This window comes from Nilaparvata lugens, chromosome 4, assembly GCF_014356525.2.
Source record: "Nilaparvata lugens isolate BPH chromosome 4, ASM1435652v1, whole genome shotgun sequence".
NCBI lineage: Eukaryota > Metazoa > Arthropoda > Insecta > Hemiptera > Delphacidae > Nilaparvata > Nilaparvata lugens.
This window is the reverse complement of record NC_052507.1, coordinates 23867776-23882753: the sequence shown is the minus strand read 5'-3', so window position 1 is coordinate 23882753 and position 14978 is coordinate 23867776. Positions and strand designations below refer to the sequence as shown.

The 14978-nt window shown below is 36.8% G+C and overlaps 1 protein-coding gene across 2 annotated transcripts in view; it reads right to left on the bottom strand.

Annotated features, from left to right (window-relative positions):
• The window catches only part of LOC111064045 (early growth response protein 1-like), a 70715-nt gene that overhangs the window by 27279 nt on the left and 28458 nt on the right, over nt 1-14978 (bottom strand). The window contains exon 1 of one of the 2 annotated variants that reach the window (XM_039427156.1): nt 12312-12717. The exons of the other annotated variant lie outside the window; for it this stretch is intronic. Within the exon in view, the coding sequence (XP_039283090.1) occupies nt 12312-12561 (250 nt within the window). The 5' untranslated portion in view covers nt 12562-12717. Of the gene's footprint in view, nt 1-12311; nt 12718-14978 lie in introns of those variants that run through there. 2 annotated transcript variants of the gene reach the window in all.

Sequence of the window (14978 nt, the reverse complement as noted above, 5' to 3'; positions counted from 1 at the left end):
AAATTATCGTCTTCCAGATTGAATGTGGAGCATTCTTTAACTCCAGACAAATACTGGAAAAAGTAATTCATAGAATGATCTTAGATATACTTTGAGGCTACAACAAGAGACCTTGTTGCCTCATCCCATAACAATCATTTCATTCAGATTTGTGTTCCTTTCCACATCAATCGTGAGAGCCCGCGACGTTGTACTCGTTAAAACGTTTCATGATGCTATTATTTTCCCATTGTGGGACTATAATTCAGGTAATAAAATCAGGCATTATGATTTGAAGTGAGGCACTCTAACCCAACAAAAGCTTGGCATTAGTGGTAATCCCTTGTTTTATGTGTGTGTGTTACCTTCATAGGATATGCCGTTAAATATATGAGTGGATTGTAGAAAAAGGAGAGGGAATATTGTGGTCAGAGGTGTCAAGGCAATCGTTAAGTTGAGTTGGAGCTGGGCGTAGGCAATTCAGGCTTATGAATGAACGGTACACAAGCCGTGACGTCACACGTTCACTCGCCTCCGCTCCAAACTCCGTCGTAAACATCACGATTCAACTGCTCTACGCTGTGATGTGTATTTTGGCCCTTCTATCATTGATAGCCTACTTCTCTACCATCCATTCACCACCCCACATCACTCTCTCTTTCTGACACTATTCATTTTCATCGAGCGCTGAACCCTGTGTTGTTCATCGCAGTTTACCTCAAAACTATTTCGAATAATAATTCCTCTAGAGAGTTTGTTCTCTTGAAGTAGTTGAACAAATTCAACTAGTTAACTATCTCATCGCTAAACCGAGCATGTATTCATGATTATATCATTCAACAATGTATTCATCCATGTTTTCTCTTTACTTAGTCTATTTGTGATTTGTTATGCTACTTTCAGAAGAGTGAGTTGAATTCGTTACTACTGTAAAAGTGGAAAGACTTCAAGAATTCCTTCCCCAATCAGTAATGGGAACTACACTAACTCTGAAATCATTTATTTCTACTTTTGATTTTTTCCACGAATCATCTATTTCAGAAACCAAAAATTTATCTTCTTCGTATATCGGGAAAATATAAGAACATATGTTTCACCTCACTATCTCATTTTTTCTACATCCTGACTGAGATGTAATTTTTCAAAACTTGAATAATTATTACTGTTCAATATTTTTGAGAGGTTTATGTGACTGTAGAACCCATCTATAATATTGGTTAATTTATCTTTGCGTCACATTGTCTATTATAATATTATGATCTCACGTAGATGGAAATGAACTTTCTTGTTGGATTCCAAGATGATAGAATGACGTTGATTCTTCCGAGAATCACTGACTCTTGTGTTTTCTTTCGTCCTAGAATTCAAATACATTGTTACAAACTGAGTATGAAATACTAGAATACTTGATACTTGGGATACCTGTATCTTATCAAGCGAGCTGGAAATAAACAGCAACTCGCTTGTATTAACATAATTGGCAACGTTGCATAAGTGGTGGGTTTGGTCAAGACACATTTCGTGACGAAATCTGAAGAGAGCGACTTGCTCAAGAAGACAATCCAAATCGGCGTGGGTCTATAAGATGCAGCAGCAGCAGAACACGCGCTACTCAGATGAAAGCTGGAGATTTTGTCTGTTGAAAAGTGGTTTCAGATAGGTTCTGTTGGGTGGGGTCGCGGGGAGCCGGTGGTAGAGGGGTCCGTGGTTGGGGGGGGGGGGAGCGAGCGTAGGCCCGGGACACTAGAAACAGCAGCAGCTGACCGAGGAGTCGTGACGTCACAGTTCATTCATGATTCTCACCCAGCCACTATCGATCAGCACTGCCGCTTTTCCTAGAACTTGACATCATGGTGTGTGGGGTGAGGTGGTGGTTGCCACAACCCTTCCTAGAGTGTGCCACTGAACGTTAATTGACATATAAACAATAACGACAAATGAAATTAGTTGTCACAAAACCACACACAAATTAATCTACCTCCCAAATACTAGAGAAATGTTTGTATCTGTTGAAGATTAGTCACTTTCATTTGCAAATTATCCTAGAGAAATGTAAAAGGGTTAAGTTTAAAGTCTAAATTGAATGAACAAGCTCGAAGTATTTGCTCTCAAAATGACACATGAATAATAAAATAGCTGCAAACTAATTATCATGTAAAAAAGTATAGTGTACACACCATGTGTATCGTACACAATAGATAACAGAAATAGATGTTTCTCATCCCTAGCAATAGGAGTAATCCCTCAGCGATAAGTTGTCCAATCAATCAGATTGGACTAACAGGCACTTCAAAGCCATTCAAACCACTCATGAACTTGAGATACTGATTTCACCTTGAAAGTTGAGCAAGAGCAAAGCCGTCTTATGAAGGGCGGGAGAAGCGCTACACCTCAAAATCGCCCGTTAATCTCTCATAACAGGGGTTCAGTTATCGTCTTAATGGTAACTTTGTTCAGGAGCATCCCACTCCAAAATTATTTCTGGCTACAGGTTTGAGCTCAGAAACATGGAATGTCACTGCTTTTGATGCCTCTAAACTGAGAATTAAAAAAAAATATCAGGCTAATATATAGGGCGTCAAAGTCAGAGGAGTGTGGAGAAGAAGATTGGATAATGAAATTTATGGAAGTGAGGATGTGGTCCGTCAAAAAGATTGCGCTGGGCTGGTCATGTTGGGAGAATGGCAGAACATCGGATGCCAAAAGCGATTATAAGGCCAGTATGGAGGGCAGAAGATGACAGGGGAGAACACGCAACCGATGGAGCGATCAAGTGGAGTATGATCTCCGGAAGATGGGGATAATAGCATGGAGACAAAGGTATGTGACCGTGATGTGTGGACTGTGGAGGGCTCTTGTTTGGGAGACTGAAGCTCACATCGAGCTGTAAGATTTTTTGATTTACATTTTCCAGCAAATCGGTCTTAAAATGTTGTACTTGTGAGTAAAAGTATGCTTCTTTAAATGAGAAACAAAAATACGGATTTTCCTCTTGCTGAAGCACTGTGTTTTTATCCTGGATCATAAGCATTCAAAAAATCAAATTGGTTTTTGAATCCATCCCATGTGTGCTACAGTGATAATGGAATTAATCCATCAAGACTCGTTTTAGTTCTCATACAGGATAATTAATTCATCAAATGAGATACAATTGAATTTATATAATCTTGAAATCACTGTTATTTCTAACAAGATCAACAACAGTATGTTGAATGGGAATGGTGAATGGTTGAATTGAATTGTATTTCAATGAACTTTCTTGATATCTTCCTATCTTGACTTAGATATGTATAACTTGATTTGATCAAATGAATAAAATAAGCATTGGAATTATCATTTGAAATTGCAATTAAGTTTTTTTATTTTTCAGGAAGAGATTGAAATAACTAACACTCGATCATAAATCGCAGAGTTGGTATTGGGACACTAAGAGCAGAATGAATATTTGATGGTTCATATTTTTTCAGGCCTCTAACTATGTAGTATGTTTTGAACGAGTAAATCCAGAGGAAGTCTGTTTATCGTGACCTATCGGAAGAACGTTTCCGTTATGATAATGCAACCAATAATATTGTAGAGCTTATGTACAAAAAAAAGGATGTGATTATAAACTGTGTTGAGCGGAATGTCAGAGCTCTGTTTACATAGTATTTCTTGTAATTTATTTGGGACACAAAAATGTTCTATTATTGATCATATTTTCAGAAGAATAACAAAGCTTACTTGGATCAGATTATCGTTACTCGTTGTCCATTCGTGAAATAGAATATTTGACCTCTATTTCCCAGATTCGATTGGATAAAAATTATTCATTTCAAACTTTAATTATTCAAACTCTCTGAGTTTATTCAGAATCAGAAGGGAATTTCTATCGATAATTGGTTGCCAAACGATGACAAAAGTTTATTTTTCAATTTGAAAATGAAGATTACTATAACATTTTTTCATAATCGCATTATCATACATTGTTATAACTCACCAATGTTTGTTTTTCAAAGACAAGGATAGCATTCACCTTTTCTCAGCTGTGATAGAGTGTACAATGATTGAAGAACTGTGAATTTATGAGAGATTTAATTCAATAGAAGAACTAATCACAATTATTGAAACTAGCGTTTCAACGACATTCAATTTCCGAGAATAAAATTGATATCAGGATCAGTACAGGTGATACAGTACAGTGGTGAAACAGTACCGACATTGTGAATTTTGGTTCAATAAATGTATGGTCTGAATGGTATAAACTCAATCCTTTTAGATTATATTAGATTGAACATAACTTATCATACACATCATGAACATATGTGTTTGTCAACTTCCGTTCAATCTAATAGAATCTATAAGGATTAAGTTATAACCATTTTGTTAATAACTTTGGTGTAAACATAGCTTAAAGATGCATACCTCTTTAATGTCTTTGATTGAAACTATAGACCTTATACAAATACAGTAATAGACTGGCTTCTCCACACATCTGTATAATCACTTGTCAGCTGATTTATGATGAATAATTCTATAGTCTGATTTTTACTCTAATATTGGCGTATGAAGGAGCCTCCTTTTTCTTTTTATATTATCCTTGAAATGCCAAAAAACTTGTATATACGTCGACGCGCAATTTAAAAAGGAACATACCTGTCAAATTTCATGAAAATCTATTACCGCGTTTCGCCGTAAATGCGCAACAATTAAAAATATATAAACATTTAAACATTAAGAGAAATGCCAAACCGTCGACTTGAATCTTAGACCTCACTTCGCTCGGTCAACCAGAAATACAAAATCCCACTTCATCATGGAAATGTTAAATGGATACTTGATGATATTTTGAATGATACGTTAGAATATCATACGATCTAATAGAAGTTTCCATTAAACTGGTTTTCTCGTCACACTGAAGCACCCTGGAAAAACAAAATGGCCGGAGAAGAAGTATAATGTTGCAAAGTAGAAGAATCAGAGGATGGAGAAGAAGAAGAAAAATAAGGAGAAGAAAAAGTTGGTCGCCCACAAAGGTACATCCCCAGCCTTATATAGTCAAACACTATTGCAGACTCAGCCAACGCACACTGCAACGTCACGGTTCAGACCAGTCCTCAGTTCAAACCCTCCCCCCCCCCGACATCTCCTTACCGTTTCTACCCCACCAATATCGTCAGCTAGCCTAAAAGGAAATCTGTATCTCAGGCAACAGCCTCTGGGGAAAGGAAGGAAAGGACACAAATACAAACAAAAACAAATCAGTCGATTGTTATTTTTCCAGTTGGCTTATAAACAAACTGATTGGATTCACAGCCCATTGGATTCAAGTAACGAACAGGTCAGTTAATTTCTTGGACCTGTCCAAAATCTCGGAAAAATTGTTATTTTTCCACGTTTTCCCCAGCATTGTTGATAGAATATTGGAGATATAGGGATTGGACTGTAAGAGAGGCTATTCTCGTGAGACATGAGCATTCAATTTGGAAATGCTGGGCAATTAGCACTTGAAACACGAGGCATTTCGCAACCTTCTTCTCCACCCGATTCAGTGTCTCTGCTGCAGGATTCATTAGCAAATTGGTAAAGAGTGAAAACTGAGCTGGAAAAACTCAAAATTCGATTCAATACACACAACAAGCTAATGAACTTATGCATCCAAAAAGATTACTTAAGAATACAAAGATCAATCTATGAGAAATGCTATTTCTAATAGGTATCAAGGTTATGAGAATATCTATCAATATTGATTTTATCTCCCAAATTTTTTCATGAATTGGAAAATGAGAGGAATGGATTAGTGAAAATTTGAATTCCGTATTACTTTTCTGTCAAGACTCTGTCAATCAAATACAGGAGCTGCGAATGAAAGAGAACTGCTGAGAAGAAACCTTGAAGCAATAAAATATTCCAGTTTGATGAATATGTTGTGAACTCAACTACTAGTGACTAGAGTGGAAAGAGTTGATTCTCACAATGTTGACTCATGAAATTTGTGTAGAAATAATGTTCAGAGGTTGAGGTTGATTCAATTAACTGTGATTTATTGGTTATGTAGCGGCTAAAGCTCTGAATCACATAACAGGTGAGGATTGGAATTTCACGGTATTGTAATCCTGTACGAATCTACTCAATCACTAGGTCTGACATCATTCATGAATGAGATTTCCGGCGCCAAATAAACTTTATGAATGAATGGAAAGTTTACACACAGCCTTGACCTGAAGAGCTTGACCAGTCAGTGCTTGTCGCCTCGTCATTTCATACCTTGCCTCGAAAGAAGCAGGTAGGTTATGCAATAGGGTTGTTGTGCTAGAATAGCCTGGCAAGTCGTAGGCCTTTGGAAAACCCAAATAAATTGCCTAAAGCACCAAAAAGTCCACCAAAGTTCCTCAAAGAACTAGGTAATGAGGCTTTTTGGAAACTGTGTTGTTCTACATCTAGATTTCTATCTATAGAGTTACAAAATGAGTGGGAAGCTTCAGAAAAGAACTACTATGACAAAGAGTAAGATACTTTGCAACAGTCGAATCAATTATTGTAACACCCATCGAATATTTGGGTGCTGCTCAGGAAATTTTGAGCTGCTCAGGAAATTTAAAACACTTTTAGTGTTTCTTGATCAAAGGGGCTACGATAGTGTTTAATACTATCAAAGAAGTTTTTCAAAGCCCCTTTTTAATTCTCTTTACAGAGTAATATTATTGATTATTGAGCATCTACGAATGTACTGAAATTCATATAATATACAATAACATAGAGAAACTATATCATATAGTTTATATAGCAATTTTTATGGAATACCAGTGACAATTCACTAAGAAAACTGAATTCGAATACACTTCAGATTTCACAATCAAGAAAAGCGTTTGTCTTAAACTTTTTGAATAGACTTTAATTCACCGAAGTGTTAGAAAAATTGTATCTATTGTACAATTGAACCAAAATCTACCTTTGTGGTTCCAAGCCCAATTAGCGTAATGGGGTTTCTAATAAACGCCCACACTTGGGACGTGTTGGAAAATTGATCCACTTGCAAGTTGTCGGATTATTAATTAAAGTAAATAGTATTGATTGTAATGCGTTGACATAGTTTACCTGGAACATATGTTTGAGAGCACTCAATAACTAACCCAGGTGCAATGTTGGCTGTGCGGACTGCCATATGACAATTTGTGTGGGCATCGAGATTGAGGAGAGACGCTAGACGATTTATTCCTCTCGATCTTGAGCAAGAGATTATGTTTACTGAGACACCTTCCCCCAGTCAACTATCTCACTCTTTCTCTTTCTCCCATACAATGAGTAGTATCTCTTCTGGAGAGATAGCTAGCGTAGGCCTAATCAAGGCCGCAAAGAATTGAATGAATGGAAGGGCGGGCGACGGTCCTCTCAATGAATGAATGAATGCGCGAATGAATGAATGAATGCTGATAACCAGTTTTCGTTCATTGATAACTGGCTGCCTACGCATCCACGAACTCAGATGCAAATCTCCCCATTTTGTAATAATACGCCGCAGCTGATATCCGGTCTTTAACCTACTTGCAACTGTTTTAGAGATGCAGTTAATATTTATTTGTTTAAATTAAGTTTTGAAAGGGTGTGGTTTCAAAAGTTGGTTTTTCTAAAAGTCAAGTGACAGAATTTGAATCATAATATTAGTACAAAATTTATGCTCAGTGATCAGTAGTAGGTGTGATTGAAGTTGATAGTCAAGTACTCAGGGGGTATATCTCTACCCAATACAAATATCGTATTTTGTCATTCCTTATATTAACTTTGAAAGATTTTTGCATACCATATCCCCCTCTGACATCTTGTGAAGCCTCAATATTGGGATAGTTTACAGTTGTTAGCATTCCTAACGTGCAGGCCTGCACCTCTTTTTGTATTCGGAAAACCTACCTTTGTAGGATCGAAATTATAGAATAATTCATAACTGGTGACCCCCTGGGTTGGAGACTCATGAACTTTTGTATTGTTATCTTTGAAACCTGCAACTTTCAATTAAACAGAGTTGGTGAAAATTATGGAAACATCTGAATATTTATTTTACAAGAATTTGAAAGTAGGTTCCATTGGTGATCCTATTTGAAATGAAAAATTACCCAGTCGCTTCAACATCTTTGTCCCTCATATCAATCCAAATTCATTTTTATGAAATGAGAAGGTGGTCATGTGATACATGATTTCGATACAGAGTTCCAAGAGAAAATTAATAGCGAAAACCGCACATTGATATCTCAAACCGTTTCAGTGTGTAGATGTAAAAGTTGTAAATAAGTTGTATATTACCAGCTCAAAACATGTGTCAGCGCACAAATCTGACTGTCACTGATTTACTGTCTGTATGATAGCTCTCAAATAACCTTAGCTGAGTGATCAAATCTTTCAAAAGTTACTGCCGAACATACACAGAGACGAACAACGACTTGGCATTGAGTCAACAAGTAGGAACTGGCTAACGCTCGTTCAATGAATGGTGGTGCTATCTCGCAACTTTATCTCAAACTTTGAACTTGAGTGATTAGAGATACAGTTCCCAATCCGTTTGAGAGATGGGTGGCTAATTTGAATAATGTAAGCGGCGCTTCGCGCTTGATATACTTTCATGGTGAACGACAATGATGCGTATCGAATAATTATGATGATTTCATCATCATTTCATTAATTTTATTATGTGTTCTTAGAAGACCACATAGAAAACCTCCATTATGAGAAGTACATCATTTCTCGCGAAGATGTGACAACTAGCAAAGTGTCAAATAGATGAAATTACCACGGTTTTAATATTCAATATTCATAAATATTATTGTGACTTAGGCCTAGTTTCCAATACACTTATTGAATCTGATAGATCATTCAATCGATATTAAATCTATGGGTTCGATGGTCCATTAAATAGAATAAGTGTGCTAGAAGCCGGGCCTGAGACAGGCTAATCTAGCTCACATAGCAAGTACTAGAAATTCTCAGAGAATAATTCTCCTGAAATTTGTATCGTTGTCAAAAAATTCTATTGGCTATAATACTATTGGCCTATATACTGTTGATTACCTGGATTGCAGTAAATGATATACTAGAGGTGTATGATATGCATGATATGCATCTCAATGTTTTACCATTTATTGAGGAAAAGATTCTCTGCCAATGAAAATCATGAAAGCGAACTACAAAACTACCCCTAGCTCTTGATACCATTAAATTAATAACTGTGTTTGCTTCCCCCCTATGTTCGTCTATTATTATGAATTCTTATTTCAGTTTGCATTATTATTCCGTATTACTGTGATAATATTTTTATTTTATTGAGGAATTTCTCCCATATTATTTTATTTGATTATTTTCAAATCAAGTTGGGAGCATAAGCGCAAGAGCTTCATCCTCATACTCTTATAAAAGCTCATGAATAAATCAATTACATTAAATCCTTAGATATACGAGTTTCTTTAAAATGATGCTCTTTCAGTGGGCCTACTATACAGGATAACAGGAATAATCAACAAGATTAATTAATTGATAATCTCATGATGAACTTTCGAACATAAATGTATTTTAAGTGAATACAAATATCCATAGAAATTCTAATCATTGTTTGTCAGCCCAACCAATGGAACCGGTAATGTGAAACATTCCAATCAAATGCCTAACATCAACCAACCAGAATTACTCGTAACGTTAAAACTGACTTGCTAAAAGAGTTGAAATGAGGTCATCAATGAAGAAACACTCATAAAAGCTACCGAATAAACTTTCAAGTCTTCATCGCTTCTAAAAGAATGCGCTTGTTTTGCATTCTTCATTTCCAATAAGTAAAGTTGAACCTAGACTATTTTTAAAATGTTGTATACCTCAGACGAGCAAAAATAGTTGCAACATTCCTTTCAAGCTACAGCTTATTTTTGGATGTGGATGGAGTGTTGTCGATAAACGTTTATGAAGACATAAAGAAGCATTTCACCAATATGGCTCACTACATTCTCCCTGATTCAACATTTGACAATGGATAACAGTCGAGTTTCATTTCTTGGAAGCTGAAATAAAACTTGTTTCTCTAGAATGGAGAATACTGTCAGCTAAAATGGAATGCGTGTTTTATTCTATTCCCAAATTTCTCTAGAGAGTAGTGCTTTAAGCTTGTGATTGAATTGAGATACATCAATTGTTTATCTCAAATATCCTGGTGCTGGTCGTTTGTTGATGGGAAGGATATTATTTCATATACTTTTCAGAGAATCGTCATTTATTTGTTGAAACACCAACGATTTATAAAGTTAGAGCACAATATTATATTATCGTTATTCGAACATTGCATTCAATCTTTCTTCTAATTAATTAATTTATCATACTTTGTGAAATTCGTTGAATAATTAGCATTACTGACATTTAATGTTAATTGGTGTATAAGCCGGTAAATACTGTAACATACAGAAATGAAGAACTCCAATCTAAAATATCCTACATATTAACAATTCTTTTTGATTGTATAACAGGACTAGTTCATCCATTAAAAATATTGATTAGGGATGTCAATTATTATTTTTTATATTGTTCATTGAATCACATTTATTCTTCAAATAAAAATAGCGGGACTAGACTTTTACAAGACTAGAAATTACAAGAGAACAACATTTTTATCACTAAAGAAGACTATTATTTATATCAATATGTCATGATATATTTTTGTGCTCTGTTCTCTGTTCAATTGATCATAATATATTTTTCAAAGCTTTTGAAGAATACGACTTCCTTGAAATGCATTGAGAGAAGTTGGTTATTATTATTGGAAATGAGCATCAGTAATGCGGAAATTGCGCCTGACCGACTGTGAGTAGGCTACCAGCAAGTTAGGTCTAGACACGTATCTGCCTGTTGCTCCAGGTTGCATGCACCTGTTGCATGCAGCGCAGACAGACACTACTTGTGAAGCGGACGCCAGCTACGAGCCAAAGTCTTCACTGACCAATTAGAAAGTTTCAACGATTTTGTGATGAAGCAGGCATCAGATATTTCAAGACTAACATTATAATTTCAAGCAGAGTGAGCTGGTCATTGTCGGGCTATCATCTAGTCTCACAGTCTGACTTGAACTTGAATTCGTATAAATAAACTCTATCGTGAATCACTATATTCGAATAGTGATATTTCCATCGAGTTCCTAGACTCAAGCAGGGTAATCGAATCGTTACACTATGTATTCCACTTGAAAGTTTAAACCAATGTACCTAGAATGTATTCTAGGTACCTTGGTTTAAACTGTATAAATAGAAGTATAATCATATTATGATTCCAGATCATCTGCCAGGGAGAATCGACATTGATTATGAAGGGCATGAATGTGAGGGGAAGCTTCCACGTCAAACATGTGCTCAAAACATGGTATGGCAATCACAATCACACATGGTAGTTGTAAATATACTAATAATACAGGTCAAGCTCAAATGTTTAACATTTTCCAGGTTAGGTTTCATTCATTTTCAATCTGGCAACTATTTCAAGAATTGAATACAAAATATGATCAGAGTTCTCTCATCTACTTTTTCAAATTTATCAATTTTAAACCATAACATCATGTCAAATCTTTTAACTCTACTGAACTTGTTATTAAAGTTTGGTATCAGATGGATTTCAGAGTTGATTTGATATTTAAAAGAATACAATGTAATTCAAGGTTGGAGATGAAATTAAATATAGGAAGATAATTATCAGATTAGGGACGAAATAGTAGGTATAGTAGGTATTTATCCATTACATATCATGTTTGATTGTATTTTCAGATTGGTTTCATATCAGTGAAGCACTGAACAATTATACTATCAGGCTGTAATTAGAGTTAGTTGATACAATCTACTATCAATCATTTTCCAATTCTCATTTCCTTCAGGAATGACAAGCTGAGGCTTACAATATTTAACTCGGGACATGTTTCATTTCTAGTCTCAAGCCTCAGTCGCACTAAATGAATCTACGTTCGGTATCTTGAAAGTTGTCAGATTGAAAGAAGAAGGTACCTTATCGAAAAATAAACTAACTTCTCAACATACTCTCATATTGGAAAACGATAAGTTCATTCAACTAGCATCCACACACGCTCATCACTCCTCACACATGCATTATCAAAACATGCTTTCATCTTTTAGCACAGATCCAACACAGATCTGTTTACTTACTCTATGCTTAGAGCTATGGTGAGGTTAGGTTAGGTTAGGTTAGGCTTGACTCAGGAAAACAATAACATTTTTTCAATTTATCAACAGATTAGCTCTCCAAGTCATCACAACAAGATCATTTCTTGTAAGGTGACAATTGTTTATATTGTGTTGCTGGTGTTGCCTGCTGTCACTGTTTACCTGGATGATGATGAAGATGGTGATGATGCGAGTGGCTGGTCCAGAGTGAGAGCCAATCAGCGGCGGCGGTGGCGTCGGTGTGGTGTCTGGTGGCACTTGCACTTGCACTTGCAGTGGTTGCTTCGTCGTGCAACAAACTCTGCACGGTGACTATGTCGACGAACTCGTCATCGGCCCGGCTACGACGGGCGTCCTCCGGCGACTCATCCTGTTCCCGTTTCATGACCGCTACGCACAACGCGCGAACCATTGCTTCCGCCTTCCAACCGCACCATTTCCATTTCACACACACTCACTCACTTCACCCACTAACGCACTTGCCGCACTCGCGTCAACATAGTCAGCATCAATTCGCAGTGCCGGTCGCGAATCAAATGAAATGCTGGGCGACGCGTGTTTCGTTTCTCAATGGAGCGCGCCGCGCCGGTAGATTCTCTCACAGCAGCCAAAGCCGGTGGGCGCCAAAATGCGTGGTCCCGTCTCGTGACGTCACAGCGACGGCGTCACGTGACGTCACATCTACCCCACGCCGCTCGTCTACCCACGGACTACCAGTGATAACACTTTCCATGTAAGGCCATTCGCCATACACCCTCCTTCCTCGCGGATACACACCTCTAGCGAAAGCCAGGTGCCCTACCTTATCAGGCACTTCACATCCCTCTAACTCTCTCCTCCCCAACTCATCTACCAATAGAAATTCTAATTCATGTTCCCTCTTGTCGATACTTCCCCTCATTTTATCATGAATCGAATTTAATAATTAATTGGCGAATCAAGGATTAACTGTTTATTATGAAGTAAGCAGAATGAAATTTATCGAATGAGTATGTAGGAGTGATTTCGATTTGTGATTGTGAATACAGATTTATGTAGGCATATGTTCTGAATGAGGTGATTGATTTATTGAACTACTTCAGCGGAAATGAAATAAAGTTCCACGTGTATTAAAAATGTAAATGGATTAGCCAATAAAATTAAATTATGACTATACGGAATGATTAAAAAATTGAAATGTTCATAATTTTCCTTTGGATTTTTGCTTCTGCAATCTGCAATGACTATAGTATAATCGCAACAACATAATACATTTGAATTTGATTGAATTATATAGAAGAGAAATGTGAGAGAGATCATTCAGATCATTGAGGTAAATTAATTGTTACTTGACTTTATTAATTCACTTTTAATTATGTTTGATTACGTGCTTCCTATATACAGAATCAATTACCACATAAAAGCATATTCGGATGGAGAGAACACTACTGCGCCTTCAAAGGTTGACAATTCAATACTACCATCCATCGACAAACTCTTCAGAAGACACTAGCTAACTTCCAGACGTGCATCATTAGATTCCCATAATGAGCCCTGAATTATCCAATTTCCGATAAGTAATCGTTTTATAAGACACAAAAATGTCTCTGAACAAGAGAGGATGCTCTGGTTCAAGAGTGGCATATTGATCTCTGTTTTGTAGGTATTGCATCTTTTCAGATGTTTATTACTATGGATTTTTATGTCTGCTAAAATATTCATTCACTCAATAATATTATTCTTGTGAACGTAGCAACCAACGCAAGGTATTCAGCTGAATGTGCTAGAACAGCTAGAGTTTAGAATTATTATCATCAAAGGTTGTAATATATCATGGATACGATTCATGGGATCAGAATATGAATATTATTCTCAATTTCCTTGGAAGTTTGCAATACGGTATTGGAGGAAAGTGTTTACTGATGGTTCGAGAAATAATGGGAAACTAATAGTTTTTATTTGTTTATGAACTGTTCGTTCGAATAGTTTGGGTAAATTTATCAAAGTCGATGAATCATCCGTCTTCTAACACTAAAAATACTCCCGACAACATTCAAACTGTTTACTACAGTAGAGGACTGTGATCTTTGTCGGGTGCAAATTTAGAACTTGAAGATGCTTCATGTTCAGAAAAAGCACAGACAATCGTACGTCACCGTTCAATGGCAGTTAGTTTGTGACGTTTGCTCGTACAAAAATACGCCGACGACGTCGAATTTCAAATTTAGATCGAAGACAAAGCGGCTAACATCTATTTCAGCGTCGTTGTTATTTTGATACGCCAAAAATCGTTCTTACGAATTTGAGAGGATGGGTGGGGAGATTTTGGTTAAAAGTAGCTCCTGCTAACAGGCCATCTCGGGTGGAGGAGAGATGTAGTGAAATAGAAAAAGTTGGAAATCAAAGAGGTTTGAATATCCCCTCCTAGTTGGATGACGTCGATGGACGAGGTAAGGGGAGAAGCAGCGACCTGGGCGTCATCCACGCATTCTGCCCACGATTCCTCTACATATACGGAAATAGCGTTCTATTATAATAGCACTAGCAGCAATGATGGAGGCTTGCCAGATTTATGGCACTACCTAGCTCCGGATGTCGGTCCGATGTTGGCCGAGACCGAGGCACTCCACTCTCAATAGATCAGTCCCAAAAACATTTTCATACGTGTTAACTTATTCATGAATGCATGTCTATGAGGAAATGGCTTTCAATGTTTGATTCATGATTCAAATATACCATCTGGTCAAAATTTGGATCTTCTCATTAATATACCAATTGGATGAAATATTGATGTACAGTATTCCTAAGAGTAAGCGCAGAAGTTAACTTCATTATGTATATAATACGTAT